The sequence below is a fragment of the Leptonychotes weddellii genome, chromosome 3 (assembly GCF_054177405.1).
Source record: "Leptonychotes weddellii isolate Sample4059 chromosome 3, ASM5417740v2, whole genome shotgun sequence".
NCBI lineage: Eukaryota > Metazoa > Chordata > Mammalia > Carnivora > Phocidae > Leptonychotes > Leptonychotes weddellii.
Genome location: NC_138371.1, coordinates 1803509 through 1822889, shown reverse-complemented (window position 1 = coordinate 1822889; position 19381 = coordinate 1803509). Strand labels below are relative to the sequence as shown.

At 53.5% G+C, this 19381-nt stretch overlaps 1 protein-coding gene across 6 annotated transcripts in view; it reads right to left on the bottom strand.

Annotated features, from left to right (window-relative positions):
• HDAC4 (histone deacetylase 4) overlaps positions 1 to 19381 on the bottom strand; it is a 288348-nt gene that overhangs the window by 83471 nt on the left and 185496 nt on the right. For all 6 annotated transcript variants that reach the window (XM_081813268.1, XM_081813273.1, XM_081813270.1 and 3 more), the window contains 2 exons: positions 14733 to 14883; positions 4692 to 4812 (listed from right to left, as the gene is read on the bottom strand). In XM_081813268.1, coding sequence (XP_081669394.1) covers positions 4692 to 4812; positions 14733 to 14883 — 272 coding nt within the window. The remainder of the gene's footprint in view (positions 1 to 4691; positions 4813 to 14732; positions 14884 to 19381) is intronic.

The following is a 19381-nucleotide window of genomic DNA, read 5'->3' as shown; positions in this document are numbered from 1 at the left end:
GGGAGTGGGAGAGGGAGAAGCAGGCCTCCCGCCGAGCAGGGAGCCCGATGTGGGACTCGATCCCAGGACCCTGGGATCATGACCTGAGCCGAAGGCAGACGCTTAACGACTGAGCCACCCAGGCGCCCCCAAATAAATAAATCTTAAAAAAAAAAAAAGGTCTGAGGGCAACACTATCTCTGTACCAAATCACGTCTTCTGAGGTGTCCTTTGGGGAACGCAGCCTTGGCCAGTTTTAAACTTCTCAGTACTAAGTCACAATCTAGGAAAGAATTTGCTTTCTCTTTCATGAGATGCATGGAAAGACCTGTGTGTGCATTTTGTGACCCGAAAGTATGAATAATTATTGGTAGAATATTATTACAAATAATAAGTACTGTTGTTCAACTTTAATTGTACGCTGTTTATAATGAAGCCAGAAGTTGGAAAAGCTGTATTTGTTCAAGATGTCATAGATTTTCTCTTCGGGCTTGACTGCTGGAGATGTTGTTGGGGTGAAAACCCTCACTTCCTCCTCAGGCCTTTGGGGACGCAGCATGAGGCCGGCCGCACTGAGCGCAGAGCGCTCCTGCATCGCCCCAGGACACGGGTCTGGGCCGGCGCTCAGACCGCTGCACTGACCCCCCCTGGTGCCGTCACGGCCAAGTCCAGAGACTTCGAGGGAGTGACTCACGTCACCACAGCCCAGCTTCCAGGAACCCTGCAGACCGCGGGACAAGAGCTCATCCCCAGGGGACCCCCGCAGGGCTGAGCGGGCTGCTCCAGGGAAAAGCTGCTGTCACCCTCACCCCTGGGACCGAGCACCTGTGCCCCAGGCTGCATGCACACCTCACGCTGACCCGCTCTCACCCTCACGGTCTCACACACCCCTGCGGCATTGCACCCCACTGTTACACACACACACCCCACCCCGCACACGGACACGCTCTCACACTCACATGTACCCCACGCTGCACACTGACATGCTCACACTCACACCCCACCCACACTCACACACACTCAGTGCACTCACCCCATGCACAGACCCTCACACACACTCCCACGTGCACACCCACCACACCCACCCCCTTGCACAGGGGAGCAGAACTCGAGGGCAGCTCCTTCCATGAGGCTCAGGCCTGCCCACAAACCAGGTCCCCAGCTCCAGCCCCTCGTCACAGCCTGGCGGGAGGCACTCGGCGGCACGTCTGCCAGCATCTGGGCAGATGGTCGGTGACTCTTGATCTTCAAGCACCACTGACGGGGGCAGAGAAACCAGGGCCGCTGCCTTTGCTTTGTCAACCCTCCTTAGGCTACCACGGAATAAAGCTCCACACGCATCCAGCCACTTCAGCGCTCCACAAGTGACTTTTCCCGCTGTACCAGACTTGCGCAAGTGCCCTAAACAGAAGTGTACTCGCTTAGCCAGTGCCGTCCAACGCAAGTAGGATGTGAGTCACACGTGCAGTTTAAATGTTACAGCAGCCCCGTTACAATGAGTAAAAATGGTTAAATTGACTTCAGTATGCTCTTTAACCCAATATAGCCCAATGTGCAATCAATATAAAAATGACCTGTGAAATAGTTCACATCCTTCCCTTCGTGCCAAGGCCCTGCAGTCCGGTGTGTCTGGTGCCCGCAGTGCATCTCAGTCAGAGCATCCTCGTCTCTGTGCTCAGAGACACGTGGTGGGGGGCACCGCTGCAGGAGGGACACAGCAGGGTCATCTCCACGGACAGAACCCTGCACCATTCCGCAGGCGAGCCCGGTCCCCCAGCCCAGTTGCCGGCCGGCTTCGTCGCTGGATTCATCATGCTGACTGCAGAGCTTCATCTGCCTAAGTCCCCGAGCAGGGCTCCGGGTGGCTTCTCTGCCTGAGTGTCACGTGTCTGGGCCTGCGTCTCCTGTGTCCTCCGGCTGGTGGGCGTTCAGGCTGCTTCCGTTCTTTGGCAGGAAATGAATGACGCGGCTATGACCACCAGAACCCAAGTGTATGTGGGCAGAAGTTTTTCTTCCTCTTGGGCAGATACTAGCAGGACAGCGTCATGGGGTTGGGGCACATAAGCCTTTATAAGAAACTGCTGGACTGTTTGCAGCTGGCCGCACCACTCCGCTGCTGAAGTCCACGGGCTCCATACCTTCACCAACGCCGGGTCTGCTAAACGTCAGCCACCCCGATGGGTGTGAGCTGGTGCCTCCCTATGGCTGTGATCTGCATTTCCCTGATGGCTAACGATCTTTTCATGGACTGACTGGCTATCCATAGATCTTATCTTCTGAGGTATTAGTTCAAATCTTTCGCTTGTATTTTTTCAGTAGATCACTTGTCTTTTTATTATTGAGTTGTGGGAGCTCTTTATATATTTTGGATACAAGCACTGTCAGCTACAGGCATTGTGAATATTTTCTTCCAGTCTGTGGCTTGCCTTTTTATTTTCTTAATGGTGTCTTTGAAAGAGCACAGTTTTTAATTGTCACAAAGCTATTGTTGGAGTTTTTGGTTTACACTCGATGACTGTGGTGTCCTAAGAACTCTGTCCACCTCTGCCCCCGGGTTGTGAAAACTTCTCCTATGTTTTCTCCTAGGAGTTTTAGCTTTTGTGTTTGGGTTTATATTTGTGCTAATCACTGTGTGTGGACTGAAGCTAGGGTCAAAGTTCAGTTCTTCCTCCACAAAGACCCAGTTTTCTGACCGAGTATCTGCCATCACATAGCAAGTGAATGTGACAGTCACTCCATGATGTTGGGTTTAGAGTGACTAAACACGACAGCTGCCACATTCAGTGCAAACAAACCTGTCCCCTGGCTGACTTTCCCACTCCAGCCCGTGCGCCCTAAATCCCTCTGAGAGAGCTGAACCCAGGGCAGGTGAGCTGTGTCCGGGTCAGGCCCGACCTCGAGAGCCCTGCTCACCAGGGAGCAGCCACTTCAATCCCCCAATAGCCCAGAATTAAAAGCCACCTGCCCTCTGTATCTCCCCCTTCCCTGCTCCTGGGAGCTCCTCCCTAGAAAGCCCTCCCTCCGTTCCAGCCTCTCTCCTCGGTGCTCCCTTTCTACCCACCCTTCCCCCTGCAGCCTCCAGGACTGGAGGCAAACACACTCTCCTGTCACATTCAACCTGTCACCGCGGCCTCTGTTCTGGCCAGTGGTCTCCTGCCCCAGCCTCCTGCCCGCTCACAGGGGAGCCCGGCATGAACCTTCTTCCATCACTGGGGCCACCATCCAAGAACTCCGACGTGGTCAACCCACGACTCCTGCGCGCCACCACACGAACTCCTGCGGGCTCCCAGCCAGCCTGACCTCCCCAGTCGCGTCACGGACTGACCCTCCTCCCAAAGGGCCCCTGGGGCCTCCCTGCCTGCCGATCACCGCTGCTAAATGCTCCCTCCCAGCAGGTCCCAGAGCGCCTCTGCCGTCTTGCCGCCTTCACAGGCCTATCGTCCCAGGTCCCCCCAGTGCCTCCCAGTCTGAGCCCCTGCGCCCCACTCCTTCTCCTGCTGTCCTCAGTATGAACCCCATGGATACCATCTCAACGGCACCCCAAACTGCTTTCCCTGGGCCATCGCTTGGCGGCCACCCCCCCCAGGGGACGGTGCGGCTCTCCCACAGCAGGCCTGGGTGGCTGGGGCCCCAGACGTGGGGCCCCCGCGCGCTGCTATCGGAGTTTCACGTGGTGGCTGTGGGCTTGTGGCCTCCCTCGTGGCTTCTCACAGCCGCCGCCGCCTCTGTTCTGCGGCGGGAGTCCTGTCACTGGCTGGAGGTGTGCACGCCAACAGCACGGCGGGCAGGAGTGAGCACAGCTTTCTGGACCAGGCAGTGTGTACGGCGTAAGGGCAGCCTTCTCTGCCCTGGAATAAAAGTCCTTTTCGGTTGTACTGATAACGGCGTCATCTGCCAGGATACGGGGGATCATCCCAGTGGGATGTGGCGGTGTTGGATTTAGTCAGATAGTTGCCCATTTGGGAGCTTGAGAATAGACAGGTTTTTCTCCAATAAAATGAATAACCATATTTTGATTTATGAGAACAACCCTATGGGTTTTCTGTGAGAAATGAAATTACTCTTGAAAACAGGGGAAAACTGTATTTCAAAGCAAAGTCTGTGAAGCCCCCTTGATCATTGTTTAAAGCCACGTAATCTGGCCCCTCCATTCCACACGTGGCCTGGGCCCTGGCCAGCATCTCTGCAGCGAGCTCGTGCTCACAGAACATCCCTCTGCACGCGGGCACTGTCCCCAACCTTTCTGCAACGGCACACCAGCTTCCTTCAGCTGTTAGCATGAACAAGACTCTCTGGTGGCCTCTGTCCATTATGCAGCTCTGGCAAAGGGTTCCTAGTGTGAAAGTAAAATAGACCACACATGCCAAGGGCTCACCCAGCAGCTAATAAAACACTGCGCAGAAATTCAGTAGGTGCATTCGGACAATTTAGATCAGAGTTACAGTTTAAGTGGCTCCTTTTGTGCCCAAAATATATGGTGAGAGGAGCAATGGGCAGGCACCGGATCCACATGCAGCAGTCCATTCAGCTACAGACGGGCCCCTCTGTCGGGATGACCGCCCCACGTGTTAACCTCCAGACCTCTCCTGCTACCCCGTGTTTGCGGCTGCGCTCACAGAGCTTCTCAGTGCACCCACCACCACCCCTCCCGCCGCCTCGCCGGGCGAAGAAGCAGGTGCCGACGATCGCGTGCCGCTCAGGCCCCCACTTACCCATACCAGTAGCGAGGGTCGCTGGAAATGCAGTGGTTGAGGTTCCGGTGGGCCAGCGCCTTCTTTTTATTGAGAACAAACTCTTGCAACTTCATCTTCACTTCTGTGCTGGCCACTGCACCTGGTGCAGAAGGAAGCAGACAGGTGACCGACTGGAGGCTCTGGCCCGGGGGGCAGGGGGAGGCCGCGGAGCTCCGCGCCGGACAGGGAGCAAAGACACGCAGACAGGCCAGGGCCTCTAATTTGGGATGTTGCTGATGCCATGAAGGCTTCTCAAAGAAGGGAGAAGGACGGGAGAAGTTTAATAAGAGGGCTTCTTCCCATGAAGATTTTACATAATTGCATTCCATCTAAAATGCAGAAGTAATCAGCATAAAGACTTATTGTTACCTAACACAAAACCACCGCAGAGGGAAGTTTAATAATGTTACATAAAAGAACATTCTGAAGTAGGTGCTGGCAGCCTGGTGGTTTCATTCTCACTAGAGCAAAAGCAGCTGAATCTCAGAGAGGTTTTGTGCGCACCCACCGCCCGCCGGCGGGAGGGATGGAGTGCACTCCCTCGGCGGGCACCCTGCGATGCTCGTGTACAAGGCAGCGGCCTGCTTTCCACTCGTGTCAGAGGAAGCTTCTGTTCCTTCCAGCTCATCAGCTACTTACTTTGAGCACGTTCACCAGACTGTACTAAAGGCAGAATCATGTGCTCTGTGGTCTTCTCGTGTGGTGGTTATTCACAGCCCCGTAGAGAAAACAGGCAAGTTTGAGAAACAGATGCACAAAGAAAAGTCCAGACCCACCACTCGATCACAAGGCCCGTGCACATCTAATCCGCGCTCCTCGGGACCACGCTCGGACTACACAGCACTCTCGCACCCATCCCTCCACTTGTGAGTAGCAAACATATTTCCTGTTGTACAGAGTCCAACCAGTATTTTTATTGGTGGAGAAACACTTCAGGAGATGAGCAAAGCACAGTTTACATTTTACAAAACCATGTTCTGACTAGAAGGCACTTCTAGATTATCCTTGTTGTTGTTAGAAGCCGTACTGCCGTGAACATTTATGAGTAGACATCGTTCGTACTGAGGATTTGCTTAGGAAAGATCAACAAAATCAATACATCTAACAAAAGTAACATTAGAGCCCTCAAAGCATCTTCTAACTGCTTTCCAAAATGCCTCATACACTGACCATCATGTGTCAACGACGGGCAAGCACCCTGCATCTTCATGAGTACTCAGGATCATTACCTGACCCCACGTCTCTATCAGTACTCAGGATCACCCTGTGCCTCTGTCCATCAGTACTTGGGATCCCCACCTGATCCCACACCTCCATCAGTACTCGGGATCACCACGTGACCCCAAGCCTCCATCAGTACTCAGGACCATGACCTGACCCTGCATCTCTATCAGTACTCAGGATGACCCCGTGCCTCTGTCCATCAGTACTCGGGATCACCACTTGATCCCACACCTCCATCAGTACTTGGGATCACCACCTGATCCCACACCTCCATCAGTACTCAGGATGACCCCGTGCCTCTGTCCATCAGTACTCAGGATCACCACGTGACCCCAAGCCTCCACCAGTACTCAGTACCACGACCTGACCCTGCATCTCTATCAGTACTCAGGATGACCCCATGCCTCTGTCCATCAGTACTCGGGATCACCATGTGACTCTGTCTTCATCAGTACTGGCGACTGTCACTTGCTGCAAATGGGAAGGGTAGCTGGTATTTCACTGTGGTCCCCGATAACTACCCGAGCAAGCAGTTATCTTTCAGTCTTGTGATACATCTTTATGTCCTTGGTTTATTTTTCTTTCAGAGTCTTCATGTGGTATGTTTGGTGGTGGTGCTGTGGGTCTGTGTGTGTACGTTTTAAATGTTTATCCATTTGAGCTGTATGATTTATAGCGATGAATCTATTGTGAGCCTCCTACATTCTAGGCCTCACATGTTTAAAGTTCACATGAGCACTGTAAGTGGGATCATCAGCCCCATGTGGTCCGGGGGAACCTCAGGGGCGGCACTCAGCGGCAGGGTCAAACCAAAGCAGCTGGCTCCCTGGCCCCAGCTCTCACTTCTCCTCCACTTTTGTGTGCAAGCCTCTGCCTTGGTCTCATTTCCTTTTACAACTTGGAGGATATTCTAATTTTGTGAGAATAATGTGTACATGTACATAGGTGTGTATGTGCAATGTATATACATGTATGTACACACACACACACCCGCCCCCGGCTCCTGGCACCGAGCTCCTAAAACCCTTATAAACTCTTCAGCTGATGTGATGACTGCACTCTTGGGAGGCTCCTGGATGGGGCTGGTCACTGAAAGACCAAGCCATGATTAGAAGCTTGGAATTTTCAGCCCCATCAAGAAGGGAGAGGGTCTGGAAATGGGAGATAATAATTTATCATGAGGAAGCCCCCATAAAGTCCCAATAGGATGGGGTTCAGAGAGCTTTCCGTGTTGGCAAACCCATCCACATACTGCGAAGGTGATGCATGCCAACTGCATGGGGACAGAAACTCTGGCACTCGGGACCTGCCCGGACCTCGTCTGTATGTACCACGTCATCTGGCTGCCCATCTGTGTCCTCTGTCACATCATTTAATAAGCCAGTAAACCTATGTGAGAACTTCCCTGAGTTCTGTGTGCTGTTCTGGCAAATTAAAGGAGCCCAAGGAGGGGGTTGTGGACACGTCTGACCTGCAACCTGGATTTGCAGCTGGCGTCCGAAGCGGGCGGCAGACTCGTGCAACTGAACCCCCACCGTGTCAGGACTGGCTACACGGCAGGACAGCTGGTGGTGGCCAAGCAGCGCTTGGTGGGAGACCCCAAGCGGGCGGCGACCAGCACTGTTGGAAGTGAGGCTTTCCAGGCGAGTGTGGCTCCGTGTAAAAGTAAAGGACAAACACAGGAGGAAAGGACCAGGTTTCCCCCAACAAAGGGAGGAAACTCTGGGTGCTTTCCTCGTTTAAAATTCAAATGCTTGTTTTTACGTAGTCTGCCCTAGTTTCCTTGTTGCGGTTTTTTCCATTTCCTGGAAGCGCTGAGATCGATCTTGCTTTCGCTGGTTCGGTAAATAACCAGCTTTATTTTATCCTTGGTTCTCTGGTGCTGGGTTTTCATTCACTGAACTGCTCGCTGTTGCTAGTTTTTCACGTTTCTCTCTGATACACATGAAATGGGTTTTGGTGTATGAGACTCTGCAGATATTTTGACAAATTGCTCATAAATTGTTAGTATCATTAGAGAAACCGTCTCTCCTGCCACTGTTTTCACACCCCCAGTACACGCTGTCATTCACAAACTGACTTTTTGTCTGGCTGTAGGTGTGTCTGCATTCTCGAAGGCAGCGTGCCCCTGCAGTTAGTCACAGAGGGCCTTCTGTGTGTGGTGGGCGGCAGTCAGACAGCACAGACCCCTGGGGAGCGGGTCCTCTGCAGCTGCAGTGGGGCCTGAATGAGCTCATCCAAGGGAAACACACAGAAAGTTCGCTAAGCCGATTCCAAAGCACCTTCAGAAGCTTCCATCACGACACATGGGCTTTTGTCCCGGGCCTTCCCAGGGTCCAAGGAAATGACCCCATCGGCGCACACGGGAGGATGGACATAGGGCAGGCCGTGGGAGGTGACCAAAGGCATGAAGTCACACCTGCTTCTGAGCATCGCTGCTCGGTGCCCTCCAAACATAGTGAGTGTCAGACTGAACACCAGTTCAGAACATTCAGAGCCCGTGTGAAAATCACACAGACATGGAGATCTGCGTATAACGTGTCCGGATATGCAGTCACCTGGCATTCCAAACAGCGCATCAGCACCAGAGGACGGCTGGGGAATTCGCCAAGGGTTAACCATGTCAGGACACAGCGTGCCTTGCAACCAGGAGCAAGAGGTGATGTGGGGGGGGGGCACTGGGGGGCATAGAAGAGCAGAGGGCACAGAGGGCCATTTACAGAGGGAAATGCAAATTTGCTAGTAATATCTAAGTGTACCCAGCTGATAAAAGAAACCACAGTGAAATGAGGAGCTTTGGGTTTTTTTCCACTTCTCGGTGCTGCTGGCCTCACAGCGAAGTGATCAGACTGCCTGATGATGAGGAGGGGGTGGGGGAGGAGGAGTAGGAGGAGGAAGACCCAGATGGAGGAGGAGATGGCCCCCTGGTCCTTCACAACTGTGGTTGCAGGAGAGTGGACAATGCGGAGCAGGACAAGAAGCAGAGTGTCTCAGTACGTGGAGTAAGGACGTTCCTGAAAGTTTCCCAGCAAATCAAACCTGGGCATTAGCTGGCCTTATCTTCTCAAAAAACACCTGTCAATGTGGACCCACTTTTCCTCCACGGGAGAGATGCTTGTGAGTCCCCTGCGAGCACTCTAGGGACAGGCTGATCCCAAGGATCGTGCTTCGGGAGCCTCTGACTCTCCCTGCTTCAGCCATACCCCTGGCTGGCATCACAGGCTCCAGAACTCAAAGAAGCGCAAAGAATCAATGCTCCATCCCAGCAGGGAGAGCATGAGATAAATCCCAGGGACAGGCAAGTACAGCAAGACGTGGCAAGGGGCAGCTGCCCCACCTGGAGGGGACACTGGCCCCATCAGCCCTTGTACCCTGAGCTGTCACCTGTGTCCTCACAGGAAGAGGTAGGTTGCACGACTGACACGTGGTCCCTCTGCCCGCTCAGGGTGGGAGAAAGCACCTTACAGGCCCTCTTGGATCCAGTCAAGACAAGCCCACCTCCCTGAACTCAAGAGGGTTCCTTCTGGCATGAATAGACTACAGGGACGCCACGGCACTTCCCTGACATGTCTGGCCAAGACCACATTACAAGAGGGGGCAGATGATGACCTGGTCACAAGGGCGGACCTCCCGTGGCCCTCCCGGCCCCTCCCCCCAGGGGCGGCGGGCACGACTGGGGTACACGTCCTCACACTTGCACACAGGCGTGGCAGAGCAAACCCAAGTAACATGGAGCCACACATACTCAGCTCTGAGTACCGCGGAGGGACCTTCTTTCCTTCGTCATGCTTTACAGGAGAGAATTCAAAGAAGAGCCATCATCCTTCTAGTTGTTTACCCATCTCTCAACGGATTCTGCCCCTTTATGTGTTCTCATCTGCAGGCTATTGCTTATTCTCTTCGTGTATATTGAAATCTTGGCGCTCTTATTAGTATCCTCAATTCTAACCCGACACGCCTCACAGAGCAGTTCTTCTGACACTTAGGAAATACTGATGGAGTAAAAAAATTGTTTTCTCCTCTCCTTCTTTTTTAAAGTTTGTATTTGAATTCCAGCTAGTTTACATTGTGTTATATTAGTTTCCAGTGCATGGTGATTCCACACTTCCATTCATCATCCTGGGCTCATCCAGATCCCTCCACGTTAAACCAGAGTTACAGAACCAATAAAATACATTTAGTACACAAATACCAAACATCTCTAATTTTCACTTTTAAAAAAAAATTAATTCAGGCTGACTATCATTCATTCGACAGGGTTCATAGAGACCTAACTACGTGCCAGAGTCTGGTCTGGTTGATGGGGAAAGAGATGTCAATAAAAGAGACAAAGCCCCCTCCACACAGGAGGAGGGATGTAAGGAACAGGCTGGTAAGTACAGACCAGGCGGCACGAGGGGCCGAGCTGATGGTGTGGAGCACCTGCCCAAGTACCCGGGGGCCCAGGCGGAGGAGAAGGTGCTTCTAGACACCACCCATCACGACTGACTCATTTTTCTCCTGCCCCACTGGCCCTTGAGGAAGGCCCAACTTCACAAATGGGACAGAGAATTACTTTCTGGATCAGGTGTTGGATCTTTTAACTCCAGCCCTTTGAGCCTTTTTTTTTTTTTTTAAACAAAGTGAATGATGGGGCTGTGCTTGTAAATAGCAGCGAACAGAAATGTCACTGTGTTCGCTCCAGACTGCTCAGAGAACAAAGACTTGCCTTCTATTGGATTCTCCCTTTGAGTCCGTGTGTCTTCGATTCCTAAATGTAGTTAATCTAAGTAAAACTTACCTGACTAAAGAGCATGTGTTCATGCCCAATGAGATGAAATGCCACAAATTCTAAGAATTCACTGTTCCTTAGAGCTAATAGCGTTAACTGGTATCAATAAGTAAAAGAAAACTGCAGAATTATTTAAAATTAAAAATACTGTAAATGTTTACAAATGTAACCAAACTTTAATTAAAAATTCAATAGGAAATTCACTTTTAAAAAACCCCAAGAAACTACACAGATGCCTTGCACTGCATTTTCAAATGCTTACAAATGGGAGACGCCCCAGGCCATTTGCATTCCCCCACAAATGCCCTTTTAGCTGGTGCGAACAAGGCTCTCCTTCATGGGTACAGAGCCCGCCCGCGGCCCCGCTCACATTAAGAGCCCCCGAGTGGTGTCCACCACAGCAGCCTGCAAGGCCTGCCTCCTCACAAGGCCACACTCAGGGCTGCAAAGCCTACACGAGCGTGCCAAATACCCAAACTGTACACAGTTTATTATTAATAATAAAACCTGACCACCCAAATCCACAAATCGAAAACCACCAGGGCTGCTGCTAGTGACGAGCGTGGAGGGAAGCAGAGAACATTCCAACGCTCCAGCTGGGGCGGGGAAGATGTCTAGTAGGTAGTGAAGAAATTGTTTTTGACGTGTAAACAGATCTAAAATGTCTTCTGAAGTCAAATCTTCTCACATTTTGTGAGGCTTAAGATGTTATTTTTATTGGAAGATTCAGGTAAACTACGAGGAACTAACTTAGCCTGAGCTGCTTTTTAGCAATCTGGAAACCTGGTATTTGTTGGTTAGTTGTGGTACACACCAACTAGCTGATACTTACAGTTTAACTTCCATCCTTTGATAAACGACTTCCCTCCTCCAAAGCAAAACACATCAAGTAGGATACACAAGTGAGGCCCAAGCAAAGCACAGGAGACTGGAAAAGGGGTCAGGACCCAAGGCAGGGGCACGGGTGTGTGCAGCCCCGCCGTGGCTTTGGCCCCCCCAGCCGAAGCTCCTCTCACAGGGCTCCGATAAGGACCGGGTGCCGTCATCTATGGGGCTGGGTTCCAGAACAGAAGGCTGCCTCCAACGGAAGGCCATGGAGCCCTTGTGGTAGCCAGATTCCAACACAGAGCGAGAGGACTCACCTAGATGCACGGTTCTCAACCCCGGCTGCACACCAGAATGATCCATGGAGTTCTAGAAATGACAGTGCTGAAGCCCACCCTCCACTCCAGACCAGTGTACCAGCACATCGGGGGATTTTCCCGACACCACATGCCACCACTCACAGGTGGCCAGCGCCCTGGCCACACCTTGGCCAGGAAGGTCCCTTGACACAAAGGAGTCCACACACACAATACACGCAGTGGCTGGGCCAGCACGGGGCTGTGGACAGAGGAGAGTGTCATCGAGCTGGCAGGCTGGGCGGTGAGCGTGATGCGTGTGACGACCCCATCTGCCCCGTCAGCCCGCCGCTGACACAAGTCTGCACTCAAAGACCAAGGGTGTCTGTTGCCAACCCAAATCTGCAATTTAGTTTTCCCTGATGGCCTTTTATCCTTGTGCCTGGAATCTAGACTGTGGGCGATCACAGCCTGTAAGCTCCCACCTCATCTGACTGGTGTGATATAATGAGGTACACCCCTCAGTTCTAGTAATTACTTTCAAATATCAGTACAAAAATTAGATCTCATGTGGAATAAAAATTCTCCTGATATGCTTTCTACGTTGAAACTCTACCAGACCATTAAAATAAAAATACATTTAAAGCATATTATTTCAAGAGTAAAATACGCTGTAGTAACTAATGATCATAAAAGTTGGTACTTTTATGTATAAAACCAATTACTAAAAACTTACAAATAGTTAAACTGGAAACAAAGTGAACACGAAAAAAACACATTGGCTGCATACGTTAGGAAAAAACAGCAGCCTTTTTGAAAGAGAATGTGTACGCGAACACATACGGTACTGCAGGCACTGTGTCCTGATTCGGGTCTGGAGAAGACCGGTGGGTCAGGCCGCACTGGGAGCAGGGGCCACCAGACCGAGGACACACAGCAGCATGGCGGAAGGTGTGTGTAACACAGAACATCGGCAGGGGGCTCGGGGCCAGAACGTGAACAGAACCACCCAAGCCAAGAAAAAGGGCGACAACACACCACAAAAATGAGGGAGAGGCTTGAACAGGCAGGCACTTGACACGGGACAGGAGAACGTGCTGAGCCTCGCTGGTAATCAGACCATGCGGCTGAAGCCAGCGGGATGAGCGCTCACAGCCAAGCCCGGAGTGGCTGACGGCAACAAGCGTTGGCGGGGATGCGAGCAGTGGGTGCTGCCCTGCGCAGCTGGGACAGTGACTGAGAAACAGCTGGGCCTCACTGTGAAAGGTGGGCCCGTGCATTCCCTAAACTTCAGCTCTAGCCACTTCGCACCTGCCCGTCTGCACCAGGTGACGTGTCCAAGGACACGCGTATTGGCATCACGTGTTACAGCTCTGGTTAGGAAACCCAGGAAACCTACTAAGCGCAGGATGGGCCACAGCGGTGTGCCCGTGAGATGGGCAGCAGGCAGCAACCAACATCAGTGAGCTCTTGCTACACAGGACAATGAGGACACACTGCACAAGCGTGACGGTGTGAGAGAAGCAAAACACAAGGGCCTACGTATTCATGAGTCCATTTATATAAACCTCAAAAGCAGGCCAAAGTGCCTTGGGTGTGAAGTGCCAGGGAGGAGTTCTTTGGGGAAGGAGGCAGGGGCAGGGACTGGAGAGCACAGGGGCCCAGATGCTGCTCCTTTCCTGGTCTGGGAGCTTTACTGGGAGGCGAGCTTACAAACAGTTCCCTATATATTGGAGGGCGTGTACTTTTTCTGTATGTATTGTACACCAATATGACAGATTCTTAGATAATTTCAAATAACAGACTTTACAGGAATGCTTTAACACACCTCATGCTGTCGTGAGAATGCAGATTAAAATCTAAACAACAGGCTGTTAAGATGGTTTGTCTAGATGGCTAACCATTTTCAGTAGTTGAAGATAACGGATTTCTCAGGTTCACGTGTGTTACCGAAGTAACACACAAGTACGCAAGAACCAGTATTTCTGCTCACAAGCACTGGAAGAGTCAGTCACCCTACAGTCCCCACACCGAAACCTGATACAGGAGAGAAATGCACGTCTTGGCTTCTATTCACTATCACCAGGGATCCAACAAGTTCAGCGGAGCACCGAGTCTCGGGTGGAAATGAACAGAGCCTGGGAATGTGCGACCCACTCACTCTCCTGTCTAGGTTCTGGGTGTGTCACTGGAAATAAGCTACCCAAAGAAGGAGGCACGGACGCGTGTGTGGGACAAATGGCTTCAGCCTCAGTCTGCGGGGATGCAGCCCACGTGGAGCACACACCAGGCCTCACAAACCCGGTCCTTGCTGAGCCCACGGGAGGCGCCCTTGGTGCAGTGGCTAGGCATGCGGCAGGGGGCTGTGGTTCCTCCCCAGGGCCATGGGAAACCGTCCCCCATAATCTTCCAAAGGGAGAACGGCACATAGAATCATCTCCTTTCCTGGAAGATAACAGACCATACTGGTCTTCAGACACCCAAGCACAGCCACTAGAAAAAGCAAACGTTGGAGTCAAGAGAGCAAATGTGAAAATAGGCAGTGGGCCACCGCGTCCCCACTCAGCCCCTGGGCTACGCCACAAGCCAGGCCTGGTTCTAAGGGGCTCACAAAATGCTTGCAAGAGAAAAGAACTTTGAAACCTTTGGGACTGAACTCACAGGTGAAGCCAGTCTGCACCTGCGGAGTATGCCTCCATCCAGCCAAAGGTGGTGCTGCCCACCCCGAATGAGGACACAGATACGGACTCCACGCGGCCGAAGCTGCGGGTGACACGGCGAGCTCCGCCCGGGGGTGGCTCCGCCCGGGGGCCGCTGCTTATGGGGCCTGGAGCATGAGGCCCGCGGGAAGAGCTGCCCCGGCGAGGCCCCAGCGCCCGCCCAGGACCTTGCCCGCACACTTACTCTCTTTGCCTTTCTCCTTGTTCTTGAGCTGCTGCAGCTTCTGCTCCCGGTGCTGCTTCTCCAGGTCCTGCTCCCGGCGGTGCCGTTCCAGCTTCCGCTGGTGCTCCAGCAGCTCCTGCTGATGCTTCATAGCCAGCAGCTCCTGCTGATGCTGCGGGCAGGGAAGGGGGACACAAAGACGGTCAGGGCCTTGCTCCCAGGTGGGGCAGGGCACACACGCGCCAGGCGTCCCCACGCGGTGCCGGCCCGGAGCGAGGCAGCCCTCTGCGCAGTCAGCACCTCTGACCCGAGGCCCGCGGCTCTGCCCGTTCCACACACAAAGTACGGCTGCTGACTCTTTAAGTGGTAAAAAAGGAAGTAAAAACCACGGAGCTGCTAGGAGAAAATACCCACGAAGATCTGGGTGATCTCCTGAGCTGGGAATGGTTCTTGGAGAGCGACATGGTGGAGCAGGATGTGGCCTGGCTGCCTTGGAAAACTGGGGAAACCTCCTCACCAGGTTAGAAGCACATCTGCCCCAGGAGCCAGCAACCCTGTCCCTGGCCATGGGGACACGTCTATACACAGGCCTGGATGAGAAGGGCACGGCGGCTTGCTCGCGACAGCCCGGCTGGACGCGCCCCAGACGGGGGCCAAGCGTGCGCCCGTTTGCTGGAAACCCACCCAGCAATGAGAGAGAAATACGGATGGGCTGTCAACAAGCAAAACGCACATGTTTGCAGCCCCTCCTGGGTGGGCAGCCGTCCTGCTCCCTGGGCAGGGTGGGGGCAGCACTGGCAGCCCAGCAGCCCCGGAACTTTCTAGCAAGGAAATCAAACACACGTGTCCTCCCAGATCCAAGCCATCAAGTGTCTAAGACAGGGACAGATCAGCACATCCCTCTGGCTGTTCCCAGGGACTATGGTGCCCACCCAGGTGACCGGCCAGGAATGTCAAGGCACGTGGAAGCCAGCAGGCCGAGCCTGGGGCACGACGCTTGGTGACAGAAAGGCAGAGGATGGGGAATGTGCAGTGAGCAGGACTGGGTGGTGGCCGTGCGGGCAGGATGTGCTGTTCTGTAAGGAAGGCACTTGACTCTCAGAACAACACGTTACAACAGAAGGAAACGGACAGGCTCCTGTGAGGAGCAAACCCTGGGGGTTAGAGGTGCAGGCAGGGGTGACCAGGATGGAGTGGGGCCTACAGGACTTTGTCCCCAGCATCGCTGCCCAGGCCCCCGTGACGTGCTGGAGGGTCGGAGGGCAGGGGAGCAGGGAGGCCACGCAGCTTTCTGCTCAACTGTCCCTGTGCCCAAGAAAAGTCGTCAACAAGGAGACATGTGAACCAGCCCTGGGTGTGAGCGTGTGCGTGAATGTGTGTGATGGAGCTGCCTTCTCCATGGGCACCGCCCTCATGGTGACATCTGGCTGCCGCAGGGAGCAGGCACTGTGAATCCCAGGACACCCGGATTCCTGCTGGTCCCTTACCAGCCAGCTCAGTGCTCCTGTGTGTACTGCGCCCGCCCCTGCCAGCTCTGGGGGAGCGGGCACTGGGAGCCCCCGTGCGCCCAGGGAGGAGGGTCCAGGCAGCAGAGAGTGCACAGGTCAAGCATTTTCCCACCAGAGGCCGCAGGGAATGAGGGAGAGGTGCCACCACCAGGGGCCCCGGCCGGCTCCCTGGGCCCATTTCCCACGATGCCATCGCCAGAGCACAGAATTACCCAGTTTCTGTTACCAACCAGAGAAACTTGTAAATTAAGAAACCAGGATTTCAGATTGCTTAGAGCTCTTTTCTGTGAAGATGTAATATGTCACCCACCATGTCTGTGGCTTCTGCAAGGTTCAAATCATATTACACCAAAAATGTTAAAGAAAAAGAATATCATTATAGAAATTTATAAAATGAAAATTCTCACTCATTCTCCAAAGAAAGCCTACAACCCAGGAGTGGGAGCACGCATGCTGGCCAATAAAAACTCATTCACCAAAACCTCAGACGAAGCTAGCACTAACAACTGATGAGCAAAAGGAAGAAACCGCTGACTTATAAACGCGGACCGTGCAAGCGGGAGCGGGTGCGCGATGCCTGGCCCATGCGCCGGCCTAAGGGCAACGTGCCGGCCAGACCTTCCGGCCATACCCCCCCAGACACTGCTGCAGGAGGCTCTCTGCCCAGCTTCCGCAGACACACCCCACGGTGGCCCTGGACAGCCAGCCTCCCGGCCTCCCGGCCCTGCTGCTGGGGAAGTGGCCTGATGGCCAAGCCGCACGGGACTCAGAGCCAGGGCGGGACACATCAGCGGGGTCTGAGCTCAAGCCAGGCCTGTCTGGTCACACACACAACACAGTTGCAGCAACTGGGTGGTATTTCTCACTGCAGCGGACCCACAAACTGGGCACAAACCCGGCCACGCCCCACCTTCTACAAAGGGGAAAGGGACTCATTTCCAGCCAGGAACACAGGGATAGAAGAGCAGAGAGGCAGGAGTAGCTAGGCCCAAAACCAGTGCAGGAGGGAGGAGGAAGGGGAGAGGTGTGCAGACCCCACACAACAGTGCACCCTTCCCATGGGGGACGCAGCTCGCGGAAGGCAGGCGGAGCCCAGCTGTGAGGACGAGGGCTGGCAGCCAATCAGGCCGCGGTGTGTGAGGGCAGGGCTGTGAGGAAGGGGTCCTGCTCAGTGCCCACCCGTGGGGTCCACGGCATGGACACCAACACTTTTCAGAGCTTTCCTACGAAAAAAATCACCGTCCAAATAGGCACCTTACATGAACTGCAGACAGTGAGACTATCAGAAATGAGCCAGTACTTTCCCGGCCGTGGCTTCCGGAGCACTTGCGGGGGCGCTAGGTGAATCCACAGGGCTTGGGAGAAGGGATCCTGCCGGAGGGCCACACAGCTGTGTGCAGAGGTGAAGGCACCCCCCAACCCCGGCTGCAGCAGGCCGCAGACAGCAGCTGGGGGGCTCCTTGGTGTTGGCAATCTCCAGACACGCACAACCCGGAGGGCAGCCCGGTGCGGCTCCGGCCGAGAAACCCACACAACGGTGTTTTGAACAACAGATCTTATAATCAAGTGTGCCCCCTCTCCTGGTATCACCCACACCCCCAAACTGCCCACACACAAGCCCTGGGTTCCCTTCCAACTGCCTGGTACTCATTTAATGTGCAAATGAGGAACAGGCAGAAATTCACTGAATATAGTCTCAAAATATTTACTTTTCAGCCAGAACCTAGAAGGAAAGCAAGATCTTTTCCATTATTATTACAAAACACTGAAATAACCATCACCAGATACTGGTGATTAAAATTCACAGGATGATCGAAATCCCAGAAAAACAATACTGTCATGGAGTTTTCATGAAAGTAGCAATTACAAATTAGGACTTGATTCCCCCAAAATGCCCCACAGCTACCCTGCAGGTCTCCATCCCGCTGCGTTCGGAGAGGCGCTCTGCGTTATCAGATGAAGGGGGCAGGAACGTGTACGGGAAGCCCCTAAACCGAAGGCCCTGAGAACAAGCCAGACTGTGGCACCTGTCATCCACAGTGTCGCCACACGTCAGGCCCAGATCTTGTGACACAGAGATGCTCTGTGCGCCCAGCTTCTGGGAAATGAGGAAGAGGTACGAGTGAGGGACGCCCGCTCACTTTCCTGTACCCGCTTCCAGCGTGGCAGGGCGGCCAGGCCCCCCGGGGGGGGTCCTCCAGCCCTCCCTCCCCGGGGAAGGGACAAATGTGCCCCACGAGTGCAGCCTTCAGGCTGTGAAAAACAGGACTCGGAGAGACGCCGATAAACGCACATGGTCATTTACAGCCGGTGAAGATCAGACTATTCTACGGGCGGGGGAGAAGTGTTGAGAAGGTGTTTTTTTGCAGATTGAAACTATTATGAGCAAATTAAACTAAGATGTGCACCACCTAATTTTTCCAAAGGAAAAAACCAGTAACAACAGATGCCATTACTCTGACCAGAGTTTAATACTGAATTCCTGTTTAAGCCGACATTGAGCTCAGGATAAAAAATTAGATCCTGAGAATTCAGTTTCTTTGACTCTGACTTTGGAGTTTAACGACCACACTGAAGTGGAAACCCAAACAGATTTTTACTTTTAAAGGTGAACTGAGGGCGCCTGGGTGGCTCAGTTGGTTAGGCGACTGCCTTCGGCTCAGGTCATGATCCTGGAGTCCTGGGATCGAGTCCCGCATCGGGCTCCCTGCTCGGCGGGGAGTCTGCTTCTCCCTCTGACCCTCCCCCCTCTCATGTGCTCTCTCTCATTCTCTCTCTCTCAAATAAATAAAATCATGGGGCGCCTGGGTGGCTCAGTCGGTTAAGCGACTGCCTTCTGCTCGGGTCATGATCCTGGAGTCCCGGGATCGAGTCCCGCATCGGGCTCCCTGCTCGGCGGGGGGTCTGCTTCTCCCTCTGACCCTCCTCCCTCTCATGCTCTCTGTCTCTCATTCTCTCTCTCGCAAATAAATAAATAAAAATCTTAAAAAAAAAAAAAAGGTGAACTGAAACAGAGCCCTGCTCCACCGAAGGACAGAATGGCGACAAGTCCTCACGCGGCACTCCGGCCGAGGAGAGGGTGCCTCTGGGGCCCAGCGAGCTGGCTCCTGATCGGCCCAGAGCATCGCTCTCCTCACGGCCGGTGACAACAACCGGCCCACG